The 22730-nt window shown below is 41.3% G+C and overlaps 1 protein-coding gene across 2 annotated transcripts in view; it reads left to right on the forward strand.

The window, feature by feature from the left end:
• The first annotated feature begins 20601 nt into the window (after window positions 1-20601).
• Imp (IGF-II mRNA-binding protein) overlaps window positions 20602-22730 on the forward strand; it is a 424845-nt gene continuing 422716 nt past the window's right edge. For both annotated transcript variants that reach the window (XM_067150361.2, XM_067150362.2), the window contains exon 1: window positions 20602-20930. In XM_067150361.2, the coding sequence (XP_067006462.1) occupies window positions 20756-20930 (175 nt within the window). In that variant the 5' untranslated portion in view covers window positions 20602-20755. The remainder of the gene's footprint in view (window positions 20931-22730) is intronic.

Genomic DNA, 22730 nt, shown 5'->3' on the forward strand with positions numbered 1-22730 from the left:
TCAGAACTGTCTGCGACTTGGTCATTCCAGCTCTGGAATTCCAGCATAGTATTGTTCGTTAAAAGTGAGAAAGTGTGTGGTCTTTCATTTGATGGAGTATTTCATATGAAAGTATTGCTTTTAATCGCGCCATTCCTACTGACGTCATTGCAATGACCTATATTCATTTCAGTTGGAAAACCACTAAGACAGTCTTTCTGAGGATGTACAATGGCTGGTGGAGGGTGAGTGTCTGCCATTATAATGAAAACTCCCCAACCTGGTGATGACTGATGGTAGGCAAGCGGGCCTATCATTACAATGAAAATTCCCTAACACAGTCTTCATATGAGAAAAGACGTTTGGTGACTTCCCCGTCGCGTTTCTAGGGTAACGTTAAGAGCTATGCAATTTGATACAATCTTGTTCACAACGTGTACACTACCTAGCCTAGAATTCTGTGTACAATGTAGAATTCCGTAGCGAAGCACGGGTACATCAGCTAGTAATGATATAATATGAATCTAGAAATTAACAAATATAACAACAATATTATTAACAATATTAATGATGATGGTAATAATTGACATTAATTATAGTAAACAGAGCGAGTTAACCGTGCGCTTATGGGCCCGCAGAAGTGAGTTTGCATTCGGGAGAAACTAGTGAGTTCGAACCCCAAAACATTACAAACATAAAACATAAGGATGGATGGATAGATAGATAGATAGATAGATAGATAGATAGATAGATAGATAGATAGATAGATAGATAGATAGATACTCTTGTCCCTGTCTTACACTTAACCAGTACAGTTAATACACCAGTAACATAAAAAATTTGAACTTAATTTCTACACCACTATAGGCTTACTGAACTACATAAACATAGCTAATATACTACATAACATATATAGAGAGAAAAACAATAGAATGACATACTGCTTCGTAAATACAATAATGATATAATATCTGTCCGCCTCTGTGGTGTAGTGGTTTGTGTGATTAGCTGCCACACGCGGAGGCCCGGGTTTGATACCCGGCTCTGCCATGAAATTTGAAAAATTTTACGAGGGGTGGAACGGGGTCCACTCAGCCTCGGGAGGTCAAATGAGTAGAGGTGGGTTCGATTCCCACTTCAGCCATCTTGGAAATGGTTTTCCGTGGTCTCCAACTTCTCCTCCAGGCAAATGCCGGGATGGTACCTAACTTAAGGCCACGGCCGCTTCCTTCCCACTTCCTTGTCTATCCCTTCCAATATTCCCATCTCCCCGCAAGGCCCCTGTTCAGCATAGCAGGTGAGACAGCCTGGGCGAGTTACTGGTCATCCTCCCCAGTTGTATACCCCGATCCAGAGTCTGCAGCTCCAGGACACTGCCCTTGAGGCGGTAGAGGTGGGATCCCTCGCTGAGTCCGAAGGAAAAACCAACCCTGGAGGGTAAGCACATTAAGAAAGAAAGAAGTTTCTTTTAGATCATGGGTGGATTAGTTAGTCTTACGTACTTACGCTCCTTTCACACGGTCCACTTGCTTTCCACGCCACGCCACGTCACTCCACTCCACTACTCAGACACTTGCTGTCCACTTCCGTCAACTTGCCGGCAACTTCTCGTCCCCACCACATATTTTGCGTCTCGGTTTGAATATGGTCCATGGACACACACGTTATCCCTGGGATTTTTATTCTTACGAAAAGAAGGTTGAGGTGAAAGAAGAGTACTAAGGTTCATTGGGTCCATCCATTGAATTCATATCACCTAGAACGAGGAGCTAGATGAACGTACCAGTGATCTAAAAATGTTCCTTAATTACTTCCGTATGAGTGGGAATTTGTTTGAATTGTTGTCAATCCCTGAAGCAAGTTTACAGCGTCAGGATACCAACATGACAAAATGTATTCCGCCGATATTTTGAAACAGAAACTTCGAACTTATGACGCACACAATGTTGACCGTTTGAACGACTGATGTAGTGAGCTACCAGTATGACCTCGCTACCTACACCTAACTTATGGAAATAAAACACTGGCAGTTCTCACGAATAAGATTGTGTTTTTTACAAGTTGCTTACGCCGCACCGACACAGATAGGTCTTATGGTGACGATGGGACAGGAAAGGGCTAGGAGTGGGAAGGAAGCGGCCGTGGCCTTTGTTCCGTGGTATCCATGGAACGCAGAGGTGAAAGAAGGTGCTGGGGTGAATGGGTCTAACTACAATATCAAAATTAATTAAAAACTTAAAAAGAAGGTTATATTTTCAGAACTTCAAACTTAACAATTTTTTAATGGCAATATTACAGGTACAAGTAGCAATCATTAAACAAGATTGGGGAAAACCCAAGATTCAGAACCTTAACAGTTTGGGCTTTAAGCCCCTAATTTTTCAATTTTACGAAAGGAAGAGGTATTATTTAATGAGGGGCAGAAATCCCCTAATTCAAGAGCACTTGCTCCCTAAATCACAATATCTAGCCTCCCAGAGGCACACTTTACAGTTACAAAACTTGGAAAAGAGCTAACAGGCTCTCAGTTTCTTACTGCCTACTTAAGGCAACGTCAACTTACAAACACTGGCCTCTCAAGGCACAACTTGCGATATGAAAACTGATTTATACAGGGGTATTTAATACCCAACCTGTGGGGGCCTTCATAGAAAAGGAACAGGTTAAATAACTGGCCCAAACACAAAATGAATGGAGGCACACTGCGCTCCAATATAACGAACTCAAAAAAAACCTAAAGGGCCCTAGGCCGAAGAAAACAGGGGCTAATCCCAAGCTACTGAGGTGACTCGTATAGAAATTACTTTAACACATTACAAAAGGAAAAACAGTTACGAAACGTAGTCACCTCAAACCAAGATGAAGGGGAGCTCGAGAGGGTACATCACTCTCTATCCCCGATTTACAGTTAAAGATTTTATGAAGTTTTTACATTAGTCGGCAGAAAGTTACATTTTTAGAAACGTAGGTTACATAGTTAACGATTCGGACCTTTCTCTAGGGTTAAACTGCGGAGTTAGCAAGAACGAAAGATGTTATGTGGCCATTACCTTGTAGATGTACTGCTGACCGATGAAAGAGGTCGCCCGCCTCCTGCTTTGACATACACACACAGTAAGATGACGATCAATTGGCCAAGAGACGTGAAAAGCCGCAGTTTATAAACCCTCAGGGAAGATTCGAGATTTTTCACGACTAAACCAGCCATACCCCTCAATTTTATTGGTTAATCCAAAGTGAAGAAGAAATACGGGATTGGTTGGAAATTAATTACAAAAATTAGGGACTGGCTAGATTCAAAACTGGCGGAAGAAAAGGAAGAATTGCCAACCCAAAAATAAATGAACATCAATCAGTTACAAAGACCTAGAAATACAAAATTTCTTTAAATTATAAGTTCTTTCACTTCACACCAGGGTGCATGATCATAGCTTTTAGTGGTGTTATCTGTGGAAGAATGTCCAAACTTCTTGATGAATGTCAAACAAAACAAGTAGAAATTCACTCAGGTTAGGAAACTGCACAATAACAAAATTACTCAATATTTAGGTGGTGAAATCTTCTGATTAAAGTTCCAAGTTAGCGTAGTTTCAGTTTCACTGTTTCATCAATAGAGGAGTTCATTTAGGCGCTAGTTTTGAATGCGCGGCGTTGAGGTGTACCTTCCGGTACAGCCTTAATTAAGATACAGCCCCAGCATTTGCCTGGTGCTAAAATGGGAAACCACGGAAAACTGTCTTCAGGGTTGCCGACAGTTGGGTTCGAACCCACTATCTCCCGAATACTGGATAATGGCCGCACATAAGCGACTTCAGGTATCGTGCTCGGTCCGAAAAGAGAAAATGTTATTTTGGAATTTAATTGGAAGCAGTTCTTTTGAAATGAAGACTGCTAAAAAACCTTGATTAATTATTTTTCAATGACCCATGCTATTGTAATATCGAATAAATAGTTAACGTATAACACATATAGCCTATTACTGTAGTTATCAACTTCTCTCTCTCTTTGAAGTTGTCCAGTTCGGCAAAATTTGGAATCACTTCAGGGGAAACTTCATTCCACATTTGAAGCCTTTTATTTTATTTGGATAGTCTGTCGTTCGTTAATCCCACAGACAAGGACGATTTTGTATTTCCATTATTAACTTTTCAGTATCTATGAATGGAACCGACATTTTGAAACGAAATCTTCGAACTTGTAGCTCATAATGTTGACCGTCTGAACGAGCTAATCTGATTTAGTGAGCTTCCGGTCGCCCAGAGTGGAAGACACTTCAGGCCGGTTGACAGCAGCCTGCTGTTGACGAGAGTGGACGGAGGTTGCGCCACACGAAGTGTCTCGTGTGAATGTTACCGGCCTTTTTCTACACCTCTGGTGGAGTGGAGTGGAGTGGAGTGGCGTGGAAAGCAGTGTATCGTGTAAAAGGGCCCTTATGTACGAAGTACAAAGGCAAGGACTATATCTTTTTCCGCTAGACCTTGCATATTTCTGTAGTTAGTATCATAGTAAATAAATAATTTGAGAGTAACGTAATTGGCGGAGGAAAGTGCAATGAAAGATCCCTGTCCCCCCGAGAGAGGGAGATAATTCTGCTCCTTTGTGACTCCCTTATCCGTTCCGGATGTTTCTGTCATCATAGTTATCTATGATTTGTGGAGCTCACAAACTGGTAGAGTTGAGCCAAGTTCAAATCATACCATTCTCTCATATTCGTCAACCAGAAACTCTTCTAGTAGTAGATGCTCTTGTACTTTTCTGTTTCCCTAATGGTGCTGCGAGTATTGCGTCCCGTAGAAGCCGATATTTTTTACTCGTTCCTCATAGTTGACTAAGTGCAAACACAGTTAACAGAACTATAAACTTTCCAGTACGCCGAAACACAAATCGCAGCCCTCAGAACACTATAACATACCACTTATAATAGTCTATTTTTTACAGGTATGTTATAGTGTTCTAAGCGCCACGCCGCGTGCCTCGACAGACTGAAAAGCCTGTAAAGTTCTATAATAATAATAATAATAATAATAATAATAATAATAATAATAATAATAATAATAATAATAATAATAATAATAGCTTTACGTCCCACTAACTACTTTTACGGTTTTCGGAGACGCCGAGGTGCCGGAATTTAGTCCAGCAACAGTTCTTTTACGTGCCAGTAAATCTACCAACATGAGGCTGACGTATTTGAGTATTTGACCATCGGACTGAAACAGGATCGAACCAGCCAAGTAGAGGTCAGAAGTCCAGTGCCTCAACCGTCTGAGCCACTCAGCCCCAGGCTGTAAGTTCTATCGTTCCACGTAATGTGCCCAAGATATTCCAGCGTCTTCTTTTTAACAGTTGCTATTGATCCAGTGTTGCCTGTGTTTCGGAAGATCTATTTTAAAAATATTACAGAAAATATAAAATAATATCAAAATCTACCGATTTTTACGTCCTCACTTAGCAGATGGTGGTGGTGGTGGTGGTGGTGGTGGTGGTGGTGGTGGTTGTGGTGGTGGGTTTTAAGAGGAAGTACAATTGAGTAAGAATCCTCTATTAACACTTATCAGTAGAGATGAGAATTATAAGCAATAAAATCGGTTAAAATAGGCAGGCATATAGGCTCTTAAATGAGCCAAAATAGGCATGTAAATAGGCACTATCGTGTAAAATAGGCAACAAATTGGCATGAAATATACTTATAATTAAATAACACACTCAATTACTATAAAAGGAATTTACAAGCAACTTCTCAATTTTTTTCCGGTAACAATCTTGTTCTCCTGTCGGGCAGAATATTTTGTACTGAGAGAAAGATCTCTCAACATCACAGGAAGTGATCGAACAAAACTTCAGTGAAGCCACTTCATCTGGTTTTAGTTCAACTGCTTCATCTACCTCACCTCGTTGCACCCTGGCTACTTTTACCGTCGCTTTCCATCATGGATTTTGCTGCAGGACTCTAGTAAAACTTTTTGCTGACAGCGACTACCTTCCCAGAGGCCCCGTCAAAACTTCTCCTGACTTCTTCCACAATCCTAAATGACTCCACCAGTGGAAAGCCACTCTTCTCCAACTCGGTGATTGCTCCCGGCAGCTTGTTGAAGTTTGTAGATGCTCCAGTTTATGCAGGGGGATATTAGCTCCCACCATTGCAGTGCACAGGTCTATAGAAAATTGTTGTTGGTCGCTGTTCACAGTGGACTGGTAGAAAATCTGCGATGAAAAACGCTTTCTGTACTCGTGTCAAATGCATCGCAGTATTTCTATGTTGATCTATATGGTATCTTTTCACATTTGATCTAGAAAATAATAAAACTGACTTGAATTACAATATTCCTATATCTTAAATTTCCACAGTTGGTCTAATTGGCAATAATGCTTAGTATTTCATAAAAAAAAGAGAGACAGGTGATGTTTCTAGAAGTACAAAACTTTAAAGTAGGAACAAGAGAATTCGTAATTTACATGGAAGTACTGTATGTCCTCAAAAATGTTCAGTTTTAATCTGGCAGTTTCCTGTCGAGTTCAGCGGTGGAAAAATAATACAAATGACGTGAAACGATACCTGAGTAGCGTAGAGGAGATATCCTTTCTATATGCTTGCCAGGGACTCACCAAGCTGCCCCTAGCAGTAGCCTATTCTTACTTACATAGAAGAATTAAAACGGAAGCACTACAAAACTCAGATATGTGAACATTTTATATGTTGCTATTCGCCGGCTTAGTTGTCATGAAGACAATTTTCTGTTGCCTGCAATAGCTCCTGCATCATGTGCGCCCACAAGGCTGCCACTCTCATTGAAAATTAGAAAACCGCGTGATCTGAAAGTTCTCGTGGCTTGCGCCCACAATTTAGCAAGACTCTAGATGGGATGCTGCAGTTTACGCACCCCAGACTCTCTTTGCCCCCCCAGCCCCCCAGCACAACAATTAGGCCCTACTAACCGGACCTCAACAATCCAGACCAACGGTCTTTTCAGTGGCCCCCTGTGGGTGAGGGTGGTAGAATAACACCCACGGTATCCCCTGCCTGTCGTAAGAGGCGACTAATAGGGGCCTCAGAGGCTCTGGACTTTGGAGCGTGGGTTGGCGACCACGGGGCCCTCAGCTGAGTCCTGGCATTGCTTCCACTTACTTGTGCCAGGCTCCTCACTTTCATCTATCTTATCCGACCTCCCTTGGTCAACTCTTGTTCTTTTCCGACCCCGACGGTATTACGTATGGAGGCCTAGGGAGGCTTTCATTTTCACGCCCTTTGTGGCCCTTGTATTCCTTTGGCCGATACCTTCATTTTTCGAAGTGTCGGACCTCTTCATTTTTTCTCTCTGATTAGTGTTATATAGAGGATGGTTGCCAAGTTGTACTTCCTCTTAAAACAATAATCACCACCACCATCTTTTCAGTGGCCTGCTCTTGTGGTGCAGCCGCACCACATTCGATCTTCAACCTATGTTTCGCGAAGGCTTAGCGGAAGCGTAATGGAGTTCAATAAAGCTGGTAAAAGTTACTCACGATTTAAAAAAAAAAATACTTTTCAGTTGTAGTCCGCTTCTGTGATGTAGTTGTTAGCGTGATTAGTCGCCACCCACGGAGGTCCGGGTTCGATTCACGGCTCTGCCATAAAATTTGAAAAGTGGCGCGAGGGCTGCAACGGGGTCCACTTAGCCTTGGGAGATCAACTGAATAGAGGTGGCTTCGATTCCCACCTCAGCCATCCTCGAAGTGGTTTTCTATGGTTTCCCACTTCTCCTCCTAGCAAATTCCGGAATGGTACCTAACTTAAGGACGCGGCCACTTCCTCCCCTCTTCTTTACTGTTCCTTCCCATCTTTCCATGCCTTCACAAGAACCCTGTTCAGCATAGAAGGAGAGGCTGTCTGGGTGATGTACTAGTCCTCCTCCCCAGTTGTATCCCCGGCCCAAAGTCTCACGCTCCAGGACACTGCCCTTGAGATGGTAGAGGTGGGATCTTTCGCCGAGTCCGAGGGAAAAACCTACCCTGGAGGGTAAGCAGATTAAGAAAGGAAGAAAGAAAATATTTCAGTTATAAATTTCTATTTTCACAGGAAATGATTCAGAGTTCAAAAAACCGATTTTTTAAAAATTTAATCCAATCTGTGACAATAGACCACCGGCGTTCTAATTCCTCGTTAAGTAATTAAATGATTATTTACATTTTAGTAATGTAAATTATTGAAAGTTCTCGACTAATACAGCATTGCATCAAAACAACTTTCCACAACTTTCAGTCACAAAACAAGATAAAACGAACAAACGAACTTACCTGCTTACAGCAAGCTTGGCAGAAGACTACCCTTCCATCCGTAGTGAAATTGGGATCCCCTGTGATCCACCGCTTCAGCCAGTAGGACGACGATTTTTCTTTGCAATTACAATTTTTTTACGTCACGTCGACACAGATAGGTCTTATGGTGATGATGGGATGGGAAAGGCCTGGGAGTGGGAAGGAAGCGACCGTTGCCTTAATTACGGTACAGCCCCAGCATTTGCCTGGTGTGAAAATGGAAAACCACGGAAAACCATCTTCAGGGCTGCCGACAGTGGAGCTCGATCCCACTATCTCCCGGACGCAAGTTCACAGCTGCGCGCCCCTAAGCGCACAGCCAACTTGCCGGGTGATTTTTCTTTGGGCATTGTAACAGACACACTTCGTCTTCACAATAAATCACAACACGTTCTGAAGATAAAGCGTACGCGTACAACAGTTCACTTCGAGAAGGAGGTATGAGGGATATGGGTTGTGCAACGTAGTTCGACGTTGATTGGTTCTCGCATATTTCTTAGAAGGTTGGAGGGGTTGATGGTTTCGAGATCAAATTGTTCCTTGTTTCTTCCCAATAACTATTTCTTGGTTGGTGAGTTCCGAGAATTCTCATTTTGTTTCGTGGGGTAAAGAGATATTGAGAAATGAGAAGACAATACTGTCGAGCACATCAATTACAACATAATGAACTGGAGGAAAATCGGCTTTTTAAAAATAGATTCATAAGGCATCAGAAGGGCAATTATACTCCAAATAGGCACAAACCCCTGAAATAGGCAATTATAGGCACAATAAAACCAACGAAATCTAGCTTAAAGGACCCTAAAACGGATTTATATCTCAAAAGCTTACGTTTCTGAACAAAGGAATAAAATAGGCAAATTCCCGTCTCTACTTATCAGAGGGACGAGTGTAAGTGGTCCGACACTTCGATAAATGAGGGTAACGACCAAAGAATGACAAGGGCCATGAAGAGCGTGAAAATGAAAGACACCCTAGGCCTCGCAAACCTAATACAGTACTGTCGGGTTCAGAAAAGAACAAGAGTTGACCAAGGGAGGTCGGATAGGATAAATGAAAGCTGCGAGCTGACACAAGTAAGTGAAAGCAAAGCCAGGACTCAGCTAAGTGTCCGGTGGTCACCAGCCCACGTTCCCAAGTTCAGAGCTTCTAGGGGCCCCTTTTAGTCGCTTCTTACGACATGCAGGGATAACGTGGGTTTTATTTTACCACACCCACATACAGGGGAGGTTTCAACTAAAGGCCCCATCATCGCCAACCCACTCTCCCAAGTTAAGAACCACTGTAGTCCTCTCATTTTATAGACACAAGCTCCTAGGCGGAAATATTGTTACGCATAAAACATTGTCTGTTTTATTGCTCTGATTGAATTCTAGGATGGCCCAGTAAGTACACACACACGCGCGCGCGTGCGCTCATATTTATATACACACAATTTTATTCAACCATGAATGACCGGACTCCAATAATTGGTGCCAATTTACAAGTCTCTACTATTTTCACACAGTAGGTAGTCCGGTTCGTTGGTAGGCTATTATCTGAGACGGCCATAATCCTTACTGACAGACTCGTTTTACTGTACTTTCTCGTCGTCTCGCAAGTCCGTTCACTCCATACAACAGCTGCATGCAGACGGATAAGTTTAACGACTGACCCGCACAACACACGATGACTGTTCCTTGGTTCGACTCCAGAGAAAATCCAGTAATTCAGAATTGAATTCCCACCCCCTTGTTCCGCATCATCTGAAACTGAGGAGAGAGTGATAATTTATTGTAACCCAAATTGCTTTTTGTTACATGCGCTACTTACAAAATTGGCCTTTTATTAAAAATGTCTTTGTTTTTGCCCTAGATGTTAACTATGTTGTGTAGTCTAGGACAACATCTATTTTACCCTTCATAAGTTGAATTAGTGCTTACTTTCTTGTATTCTCTTTTGCCACATACTGTTCACTATACCAGAAACATTTGCAAGTCCTACCCGGTGCAATCCATTTTTTTTTTTTGTTTAATAATTTTATAATTATATGATATTCTGTCTTCCGTTCTATTTTTGCTTTGAAATCACTACTCAGGAATTTGATCCTGAATAAGTTTGTTTCCCTACATATTCTCAACAGATGTGCCTATTTCCAATATTTCTCCACATAACAAACAACAATTATCTTCCTTTTTCTCTCTTAGAGCCTTATTCTTATAGATACCCATTCCGATGAGTCGGAAAAATCTCTGTTCACTACACTGGTGGGGAGAAATCGATCCAGCTGAGAGGCTGTATTTTGCCTTCCGTCAAAGAAGAAGCCCCATCTTCGCTTAATTTTGATTTGAAATTTTGTGGGCCGAATGTTTGAGGGGGGTGGTGAGTGGAGGGAAAATCTTTCTTCTTAACAAATGACCCCTTTCAGGGTTTTAATTTCGAGGTTCATTAGTGAGAGAATGGTTTAGAATTTGGAAAAGGCTGAAAGGATTCCTGATTTCCTATTTAAAACAGGTCGTAAGTGAACCAAGGGCCGCGATGTTTGAAACTTAGGTTCGGCTTCTTGGTCCTTACGACCCGTTTTAAGAGTAAGATGCCAGGATCGGTTGAGTGGCTAAAGAGGGTTCTAGATGTGGTCAGCTTAACTATTTTGTTAATCTGAGATCTAATGAGCGGAATACGAAGTTCGGTTCGTATCTTTTTTTTTTCTTTTTTTGTTTTTTTTAGATTACAGTCTAGGAGCTTTTGAAAAACATATAATTTTGAAAGTGGAGTTTTAGGATCATAGTCCCAGGCCTCACAATCATACAGAAAGATGGGTCTGATACATGCGTGGTAAAAATTTCTCTTAATATTTGAAGAGATATATTTGTTCGCTAGTAGAGGTCTCAGAGCAGGCACACGTGCCGCAGTTCATTGTAAGGCCTGTTCTATATTGTGTCTCCAGGACAATCCTCGGTCCATAATTAGTCCAAGAGCACACCGATTGTTGTTTTATGTCAACAAAGACTGTCAAAAAGAGACGTTGTGAAGAGAATAGCAGTGAGCCGTAGTGATTCGGTATGGACCTGGAATTGTTTTCAAAACACAGGTAGTGTTCATGAGTTGCCCCGCCTAGGGCACCATCTGCGGTAGAAGACCGGTATCTGTGAATTCTAGCCCGCAGGAACCCCGACCCTGTAGCCACCATGATCAACAATGACTTTATGGCGGCCACCGAGAGCCACGTGTCCAACAAGGAATGTGATTGTAGTGGGAGATCTCAATTTACCAAATGTCAATTGGGAAGGTAATGCGACCGACAGGAAGCATGACCAACAAATGGCAAATAAGTTAATATGGGAAGGACAGCTGATTCAGAAAGTGATGGGACCAAGTATGGGGAAGAAAATTCTGGACGTAGTGCTGGTAAATCCAGATGAGCTGTATAGAAAAACCGAAGTAATAGATGGTATTAGTGATCACGAAGCTGTTTTTGTCGCAGTTAAAATAAATTGTGATAGAAAGGAAGGTCTTAAAAGTACCTTAGGGCTATTAGGCAGTAACTATCATCGGTGGAAAACGGTAAATAAAAATGTAAACAGAATATGGGATGGGTTTAAAGCAATTGTTGAGGAATGTGAAAATAGGTCTGTACCTTTAAAGTTGGTAAGGAACACTAAAGACCCACTTTATTATAACAGAGAAATAAAGAGACTGAGAAGGAGATGCAGATTGGAAAGAAATGAAGTTAGAAATGGCTGTGGAAGTAAGGAGAAATTGAAGGGACTTACTAGGAAATTGAATCTAGCAAAGAAGTCAGTTAAGGATATCATGATGGCAAGCATTTAGCGAAAAATGGAAGGGTATGTATAGGTACTTTAAGGCAGAACAGGTTCCAAGAACGACATTCCAAGAGTCATTAATGAACAAGGGGAGTGTGTATGTGAGGATCTTCAAAAGGGAGAAGTATTCAGTCAGCAATATGTAAAGATTGTTGCTTACAAGGATAACGTCCAGATAGAGAAGGTGACTAATGCTAAGGAAGTATTAAAATTTACCTACGATAACAACGACATTTACAATAAGATGCAAAATTTGAAAACTAGAAAATCGGCTGTAATTGATAAGATTTCTGGGGATATACTAAAGCCAATGTGTTCGAATATAGTATCATATCTGAAGTACTTATTTGATTATTGTTTGCATGAAGGAGCTATACCAAATGAATGGAGAATTGCTATAGTAGCCTCTGTACAAAGGAAAGAGAGATAGACATAAAGCTGAAAATTACAGGCCAGTCAGTTTGACATGCATTGCATATAAGGTTTGGGAAAGCAATCTTTCTGATTATATTATACATGTATGCGAAATTAATAACTGGTTCGATAGAAGGCAGTTCGGGTTTAGGAAAGGTTACTCCACTGAAACTCAACTTGTAGGATTCCAGCAAGATATAGCAGATATTCTGGATTCAGGAGGTCAAATGGTCTGTATCGCGATTGATCTGTCTAAGACATATGGTAGGGTAGATCATGAGAGACTACTGGCAAAAATGAGCGCAATTGGACTAAAAAAAAAATGACTGAATGGGTTGCTATATTTTTAGAAAATAGATCTCAGAGAATTAGAGTAGGCGGAGCTTTATCTGACCCTATAATAATTAAGAGGGGAATTTCTCAAGACAGTATTATTGAACCTTTATATTTTCTTATATATAAATGCTGTGAGTAAAAAAGTGGAATCGGAGATAAGGCTTTTTGCGGGTGATATTATTCTGTGTAGAGTAAGAAATACGTTACGAGGTCGTGAGCAACTGCAAAACGACCTCGATAATGTGAGACGGACAGCAGGCAATGGTATGATAATAAACGGGGTTAAAAGCCGGTTTGTAAGTTTCACAAATAGGAAGGGTCCTCTCAGTTTCAATTACTGCGTTTGTGGGGTGAAAGTTCCTGATGGGGATCACTGTAAGTACCTAGGTGTTAATATAAAGAAAGATCTTAATTGGAGTAATCACATAAATATGATTGTACCTAAATAAATGGTAGGCCTACAGATCTCTGCATATGGTTATGACGGTTTTAGGGGTTGTAGTAAGAATGTAAAGGAGAGGGCATATAAGTCTGTGGTAAGACCCTAACTAGAGTATGGTTGCAGTGCATGGGACCCTCACCAGGATTACTTGATTCAAGAACTGGAAAAAGTCCAAAGAAAAGCAGCTCGATTTGTTCTGGGTAATTTCCGACAAAGGAGTAGCTTCACAAAAATGTTGTCAAGTTTGGGTTGTATTACGGTCTCCTTATATACTCTACGTTTCCCTACCTTGCTTGGCGCTGCTTGCTTCTATTCTACGCTCGCCGCATGATGTACTCTGCTCACCTACTGTCAACTCGACTGATTACGTCAGCTGTGCTACACTTTGCCGTGCTTGTGTACTGTGCACCACGTGACTTTATTCTTTCTAGAACTCGCCAGTGTGTATAGCCTTCGCTTCGTTTCTGGAAACTTCCTTTCCTCTTTAAATTGCTCTCTCCGCCCATCCATCCTTGAGTCGGGCTTTCGTGGCGGAGTGGTGGATTTACACACACTAACAACTGTGTGCTGTGCTATTATGTCAACTTCAGCTGGACATTATCTGCTACAACTCGGTGAGCAAGGCTCATAACACATTTGTTTACATTTGGACTTTACCTTCATTCTGGCATGTGCCTATTATAAATACTTTACTTAGTCGAGTGGCAATGCTTCGCTTTAAAACTTTCACATAGACTCTTTCTACTTATGAACTGCGCTACGGACTATTTGCAAAAAGAAAGCTTCTTCAGTTCTCATTTATGATCTATTGCTACTGCTAAACTATTCAATTGCCCGGTGAACAAGATCCTTTCTCATCCTAGTCCCCTTTCCCTTCCCATGCGTCCTTTTTCTTTTCAGGGTTCTGGTTTCGATGCATATTGTATACTTTTGTAAATGTGGCACATCTTTTTTTGATTTTTCTTCCATTTCCAAATTTTTATCTGGTTGTTAACTTATGGTTGTTGAAATATATTTATATATTATTTTGCACTGTTATTCTGGTCATCTTTTTTGGGCCTAGTTCCTTCCTTACTGCGCGATTTTCCTCATCATAGCCTACTTCTTATTATATTTTATTAAACACGTTTGATCACCTAACGTTATCTTATCAATTATGGTACATTTTATTTCACTGTGGTATATCAAACTATAACTATAAATATTACCCTGTCGTTGCCCCGACAGTTGGGAAGACTGGGAGAGAGTAGGCGAGCTGCTCGACTAAGTGGTATGTTACGAGCTGTCAGTGGAGAGATGGCGTGGAATGACATTAATAGACGAATAAGTTTGAGTGGTGTCTTTAAAAGTAGGAAAGATCACAACATGAAGATGAAGTTGGAATTCAAGAGAAAAAAGTGGGGCAAATATTCGTTTATAGGAAGGTGAGTTAGGGATTGTAATAACTTACCACGGGAGATGTTCAATAAATTTCTAATTTCTTTGAAATCATTTAAGAAAATGCGGGGAAAACAACAGGTAGGGAATCTGCCACCTGGTTGACTACCCTAAATGCAGATCAGTAGTGATTGAACCCAACTGAACGAAACAGACTCCACAACGCCTCTCCGTATTCTAGACGGCCGTGGATAGGCCCAGCCCTTAAACCCAGACACCATGCTGAACGGTAAAGCTGGGAAAAAAATTACCAAGAATGGATTATGGAAAATTGATGCAAAGTTCTTTTCACAGATGAATGCAGCATATGTCTGATACCCGATAACCGTCGACACCGTATGTGGAGGCACCTGGTAGTGCTGCACGCCAGAGACATCCCGCCTATCGAGTACTGCATGGTGGCAGATTAGTAATGTTCTCTGGAGGCATCATACGGGGTCTGCGGGGGGAGGGGGAGCCGGGCGCAATTGTTCTGCAACCAGGGCACACTCAACGTTCCCCAATACAAGAATACAGTAAAATCCTTCAACCCATCGTTGAACCGTTTCATCAGCATTTCGGGGGAAAATTCATGTTTACGGATGACAACTTCCACGTCCATCGTGCAGGCATCGTCAATAATTTCATCAATCATGCCGATATAGCCCAACTGGATTGGCCTTCATGTTCCCCCGATATGAATCTCATGAAACATGCTTGGGATCGATTGAAAAGAACTGTGCGAACACGTCCTGCCCTACCACGAAACGTATGCGAGTTACGCAGGATTCCCACTGAAGAATGGAATAAATGAGACCAGCGGTGGTTAAATGAACTCGTGGGCAGCATACCACGTAGGGTGCAAGCATGCATTCATGCAAGGGGACATGTTATTCTGTAGTGAATGAGGTTGCTACATAATGGGCTTACCTCACGAAAAGTGATTTGTGTTTGTGTTAGCTTACAGTCGAACTGATTTGTTTGATTTTGGTTTTCAAAAAACCTGGAAGATGCATTACTTTTGAGGCACCACTTCAAAATTGTACAGAATGCCTTACATCCTTTGTTTGGCGGGTGATCCACAACTTTCTGTGATGTGTATGTATTTACCGTCCGCCTCTGTGGTGTAGTGGTTAGTGTGATTAGCTGCCACCCCCGGAGGCCCGGGTTCGATTTCCGACTGTGCCAAGGAATTTGAAAAGTGGTACGAGGGCTGGAATGGGGTTCACTCAGCCTTGGGAGGTCAACTGAGTGGAGGTGGGCTCGATTCCCACCTCAGCCATCCTGGAAGTGGTTTTCCGTGGTTTCCTATTTCTCCTCCGGGCAAATGCTGGGATGGTCCCTAACTTAAGGCCACGGCTGTTTCCTTCCCTCTTCCTTGTCTATCACTCCCCCCCTCAAGGCCCCTGTTCATCATAGCAGGTGAAGCCGCCTGGGCGAGATACTGGTCATCCTCCCCATTTGTATCCCATGGCCCAAAGTCTGAAGCTCCGCCTTGAGGCGGTGGAGGTGGGATCTCTCTCTGATTCCGAGGGAAAATTCGACCCTGGGGGGTAAAGAGATAAAGATGAATAATAATAAGAAGAAGAAATGTATATTTACCTCGAGAATGAGTTCTTTTATGTTTCAAGGTTATTGGTCCTTCGCATACATTTATGCTCTCATAAATGACAGCCAACTTACCTGGGATATCAGTACATGACCTACCACATAATTCCCAGGGGAAATCGAAAAGTAAAATCCTGTTAATGTTTCGGAAAGGTGCAGTACGATATTTCTACATTTGACAAAGAAGGGCAAGGGGAAAGTGGAAGGGGAGCGGGTGGAGACCTAGATGTCCCCTGCACGACTCCTTTAAACGATAATCATGATCGTCATCTTAAGAAAGAGGAAGATCCTCAGGTGAATGACTGAAAGTTATTCCGTTCTTCCGCTCAGTACGGTTTTTTAATTTTCAGTAAAATAATAAAAATGGACATACCCTAAACATCTTCCGAAAGTTTGACTAAGTCTTCCAAAAGTATCAATCACTATCCTTAAATCTTCCGAAATATCTGAACACTGTTGGTATTTGAGTAATCAGTCCATAGACGTGTTTGATGCAGCCCTCCATGCCACCCTATCCTGTGCTAACCTTTTCATTTCAACATAACTGCTGCATATTGTATCTGCTCTAATCTGCTTGTCATGTCGTCCGGCTCCAGGGCTAAATGGTTAGCGTGCTGGCCTTTGGTCATAAGGATCCCGGGTTCGATTCCCGGCAGGGGCGGAAATTTTAACCATAATTGGTTAATTCCCCTGGCACGGGAACTGGGTGTATATGTCACATCAAAAGACCTGCACCTGGCGAGCCTATGTCCTCGGATAGATCCCAGCACTAAAAGCCATACGCCATTTCATTTCATTTGCTTTTCATATCCATACTTTAGTCCATACCGCCTACACTTCCCTCAAAAACCAACTGATAAGTCCTGGGTGTCTTAAGATGTATCCTATCATTCTATCTCTTCTTCTCGGCAAATTTGATTAATTCGTGATTCGATGTATCCATCTCACCTTCAGCATTCTTCTTCTTCTTTTTTTGCTAGTTGCTTTACGTCGCACCGACACAGATAGGTCTTATGACGACAATGGGACGGGAAAGGGCTAGGAGTGGGAAGGAAGCGTTCGTGGCCTTAATTAAGTTACAGCCCCAGTATTTGCCTGGTGTGAAAACGGGAAACCACGAAAGAGACAAAAATGTCGTGCGAGAAGAGAGCTGTTAATGGATCTCGGTCATTTCAAAAGGGGGCCTCACACATCCCAGTCATGAGTGGTTAAAAACCATAGCCCAGTTCAAAATTTCATTTTGGTATGTTTCACGGTAAGACTATATCCAGATGCAAAAACGTAATGAAAATTTCCAGTATTCCATGACAAAATAATTTGTTTCTACGTAAGGACCAGGACATTTACTAGCATATGACATTTAAATGCAAAGAGTAAGGCGCTAGCACTGAGAAAATATGCCAATAAGAAGGCTAAGCTTTGGGCTGGTTCATCAACTAATTAAGTCTCCTGACACGTACGTTTTAATACTTTAATATAATTCCAAAAAGATGTCGATATGAATATTTTTCTATGCCATTTGATCTAAATATTTACTTCATCAGGAAATAAATTAATTACTTTGAGTTGCATGGCAATATTTTATTTCTTATTGTATTATACGGTGTGTCGTGTATTTGATAGTTGATGTCCTACCTGCTCAGCATGTGACGAAATTTAACGCATTTTCACGTTTTAAAATCTATTGGAAGTAACGTTACTTATCGAATCGGACTAAACCAGACTATTATTTCATGAAAGACTGGGAAGATATTTCACAGGCGCGAGAACTGACGGGCTTGCTGTATGTAGCCTACTGCGGCTGTGTACCTATTGTTCATACCGCGTGACGTCATAGCGCTCCAACCAATGGGAGCTTCAACCGCCGGAGTAGCCTACCTATTATCGGCACACTTTATCTTGGTGCATTTACACCCTAGTGCTGAATCGGTCGACCTCTTCAATCTTCGAGATTCGTACTGGCAACCTTTGAAACACAAACTATGAATCGCTTAAGCATCGTTATGCGACATCTGGCGTATACTATACGTACCAGTACTGTTGTTGTTTACTCAGCAAAGCCAAACTATAGAATTCATGCTAGGAACAAGATTCGCATCGAGAAATGTTATATAATGTTGTATAATGTATATGTGACACAGTTGTTGGATTAAGATAATGACGGTTTAGAAACTTCATATCGATCGATCATATTCTCGATTCAATTCAGATTTCGTTTTCATTCAGTTGGTAGCACTATCGGGACCGGGACAGCTCCGTCCTTACTCCTCACCCCCGTACACAAATGCACCAGGATAAAGTGTGCCGATAATAGTAGTGCATATAGTTACCTTGGCCAACCCTATGTGGAAAGATATAATAGTTACTATCACTATCACTATCACTATCAGCCATATTCAATCGTTTTTACGATGTGGCCTCTTTAAGTCCAAAGCAAGGTAGGTTTTCATGAGGTCTCTCCATCTGGGACGGTCTTGAGCGATGTTCTGCCAATTGATCCCAGTAATCTTCCGGATGTCTTTATCCCATCTGACCGGTGGTCTTCCCCTTGGTCTGAGATGATCTTTCGGACACCACTCAAGCACAAGCTTTGTCCACCTACCATCAGTTCTCCGAGCAACATGGCCTGCCCACTGCCATTTTAGGGTAAATACCCTTTCTAAAATGTTACTATTGCGTATTTTATGGTGGCTCGTAATGTGGTGTGGTGGTGATTGCTGTTTTAAGAGGAAGTACGACCAGGCACCTATAGAATAGGTGCTATCGGCAAAAGAAGGAAGGGCCACGAAGGGCTTGAAAATGAGACTTTCTATGCCTCGTAAACCTACTACCGTTGAAGTCTGAAGAGAACACGAAGAGGAGATATGAAAGTGATGAGCCAGATGCAAGTAAGAGGATGCAATGCCAGACTCATCTAGGAGAACTGTGGTCGTCAATGCACGCTTGTAAGTTGAGAGCCTCTGGTACGTTTTTTAGTCGCCTCGTACGAAAGGCATATGATACAGTGGATGTTAATCTACCGCTCTCACAGGCGGAAGTAGTGTGGCGTGTTTGTGGATGAAAAAAAGTTATTAGGACTAACACAAATACCGAGTTTCCGAGACTAAGGAATAACCAGACGAAGTCAAAATCTTCGGCCCGGCTGAAAATTGAACTCGGGCTCCTTTGAACCGAGGACCAGTACGCTGACCATTCAGCCAAGGAGCCGGACACTATAACCTCGTAAAGATGATTGTTTTTGTAAGGGCCAATCATCAAGGTTGTCGGGCCCTTTAAGCGCATGTTTTCTTATAGCGGTAACATTCCTTGTCCACGACTGTCCAATTACGATTTTTATTAGACAGGATTGCGGTATCCGGTGCAGGTCATATTATGCAATTTGAGGTAGTCGCGATGATTGTTTCTAGATGAAATACGGCGTGATAATCGGCCTTAACATTAATTACAGGAAAAGTAGTAAGAAGTTTGAGCCTTCGAAGAATGAAGGAAAGTCATGAAAGGCGCGTCAGCACGATCGGAAAGTATAAGAGTTGACGAAGAGGGGGTTGAAAAATATAAAATAAATAAATATGACTCAACTAGGAGCTTTGTGATCTGCAGGGCGGCTCTGGTGGATTGTTTGAAGAATCATATATTGCCATGAGTGATGCGTTCTTTAACTAAGAGTTGTATTTTAAAATTAAATTTCATTTCTAAAAAAGTAAACCGTCAATTTAAAATTAGTTTGTAAAATTATTTTATTGTCTATGATTTCGTTTAGTTACTGACAGCTGATAACACAACAGAATCTTGCACGGAGGTCGACGACCTAGATAACATTGATCAATATATCAGTCGTAATCATAGTGATATTTTACCTGATAACGAGTAATTTACACGAATTATATATACTAGTAAGTACCTGTATTGGATGGTCGTTAAACACCTCCGTTGCGTCCCTTAAAAACAGGAGAGTAGGCTATGAAAAGAAGTGAAACAATTACATTTTTGTATGTAAATGCATTCGTATTTTTTGGTACTGCTATTTATACTTAACTTCGGCGTGCTACTGCCACAGTGCAAAAGTGGCGAAGATCGTTTCGAAGGCTAATGGGTATTCTGGTATGTAGAAGCATGTTTTACTTGTTACACTACTCCAGTCCTAGTTCTTGTAATACAATTTTCCCCCCATGGAAGAGGGCTAATAATAATGCCAACCAATGATCTCAAGAGGCGGGAATTATTGAAACCACGTGGCATGATCATCAACCAATAGTGGAACAGAAGGACTTTTTCAAGCTTCCCGGCTTCAGCCATAGTTGAAAGAGCGGTGGCGTGTTGAGGGCCAACGGGCTTGTATACGTTCGTTCCTTATCCCTGTCTGTTGCAGTTCCCGCTGGACTATCGTATTTGTGGAAGGTGCTAATTGCTGTGATTCTTCCGTTTTAGTTTATAAAATTTTGTGAACATTGAAAAACTAATAATGAGTAAGCTTTACGTTGGGAATTTACCAGCAGATGTGAACGAAGCCTCGTTAAGACAACTTTTCCAAGACCATAGTTTAGCGTGTACCACGATTTTGGTTAAGCGTGGTGGATATGCATTCGTTGACTGTCCCGATCAATCTGCAGCTGATAGAGCTATCGACAAATTAAATGGTAAGTGCACATACATGCCAGTTTTAAGTAGTACATGATCTGTTGTGTTCTATTGTCTGAGGTGTGAATAAACACGGGTTAATTTATGAGGTTTGGTCCACACATGGTTTCAGCCTATCGCGCGTTGCACTCCCTTTCCATACAATCCAATATGGCTGCTCAGGTTTGATTTGAAGGTCATAGATACGACTGAGATTGACAGGCTTTATATTGGTGTGTTTGTTTAATTGTGAGTGAATAAGTCTCGAGAGTATGTATTTTAAGCAATGCCCTGTTGAACATTTTGCCTACTTAAATTAAACTTCCTATATATGTCTTTTGTTTATGGGTTGTATTCCACTCATACTTCATTGCACTGCAATTCCGGTTGATTAAGTAACTGTTAGTATTTGTTGAAAGTATAATGTCATAATTTGAAACCATTCACATGGTAGTTGTTCAGGAGATGGATCACGTGGAATGTCTTACCCTCTCGTGTTTTATCTCGTTTTATTGATCACAAGGTAAGGCACGGTGGCAACCTTTTATGACTGAGATAGTGACGTAATTACTGTGAATTTTAATATCGTTGAGTTATAATATAGCCTCCTGCGTGGACATCAGATACTTATTTTTAATATCAGGTTATGTTTTATTGTTTATAAATATTAACACCAGGAGATGTCCCTAGTATCTTGTTTCATAATAGCTTCATTTGTAGATACTGGTTGACGTAATTGTCAATGGTAAACATGTATTTCGAGCTTATTTTGTAAATGATGTTCGTTATAAGTTGCGGGGTCTGTGGTTATCGTGTGCGATTGTACTACATAACCTAGAACTGCGTAATGGCATCTAGGCTATTGTGTTTCCTCTATGAAAAGTCGATGAAATTTTTTTAATATAATAGGGTAGTGTAATAGTTTGATGGCTCTTGGGTTTGCCTTGTTTGATAGCTATAACCTCTACTGCTGGTATTGGTTCTAACAATTACACTTGACCTGCAGTCAATTGCATTATAGAGATATGCTGGTGAGAAGTGTTATTTTTCTCTTTTTTAACTGAAGCTCGGTTGGGTACTTGCAGTTAGTATTATGTGTAATTTGAACTTATTTCTATTAGTAAGAAATTTATCTTTCAAGTTTCTGAAGATAGGTGCCTCATATATCTGTTTAATTTGTTCTCTGGAAGGAAGGGTTGATCAGTGTATTGTCACGCATAGTTAAGTTTGCTACTTCGTGATTTCTCACTCCTGCCTTATGGTAAGGTATTATCTATACAGGGTGAGACGTACTTGATATTGGCACCACCGTCTGTATGGTCATTAAAATAAAACAAAGAGTTTGGGCCTACTGGTATGCTGCTCAGCAAGCAGTTCAATTTTTTTAACTATGGTGTATGAAGTGAACTCTCTTAATATGAAGTTATTTGTGGGAAAAACTAGAGTTGAAACGGTAATCATAACATGTATCAGGGAAGTTGTCTGTTGCTGGAAAGTTAATTCTGGATTCAGTTATTGTTAAGTAGCAAATCGCACAATATGCAAGAGTATAAACGTATTCTCTACAATGTTTTGTCAGAGAACATGCTCTCTTCGGGCACTCCAGGGTGCGGTAAGGACCAGAAAAGTATCCACACCATTGGCACACACATTCATGGTTTGGTTCGTGAAATCAGAATACAACACACCCTTTCCGCTGCTAGAGTGTCTGTATATCTGAGGTCGAAGCAATTTTGGTACCAATTGTTTGTGGTTATTAGATTGGTTATAGATTCAGTTATTCAGAAACATTCACACTCTTCTAATTCTTGCCCAGCTAC

The sequence above is a fragment of the Anabrus simplex genome, chromosome 6 (genome assembly GCF_040414725.1).
Source record: "Anabrus simplex isolate iqAnaSimp1 chromosome 6, ASM4041472v1, whole genome shotgun sequence".
In the NCBI taxonomy this organism is placed as follows: Eukaryota; Metazoa; Arthropoda; class Insecta; order Orthoptera; family Tettigoniidae; genus Anabrus; species Anabrus simplex.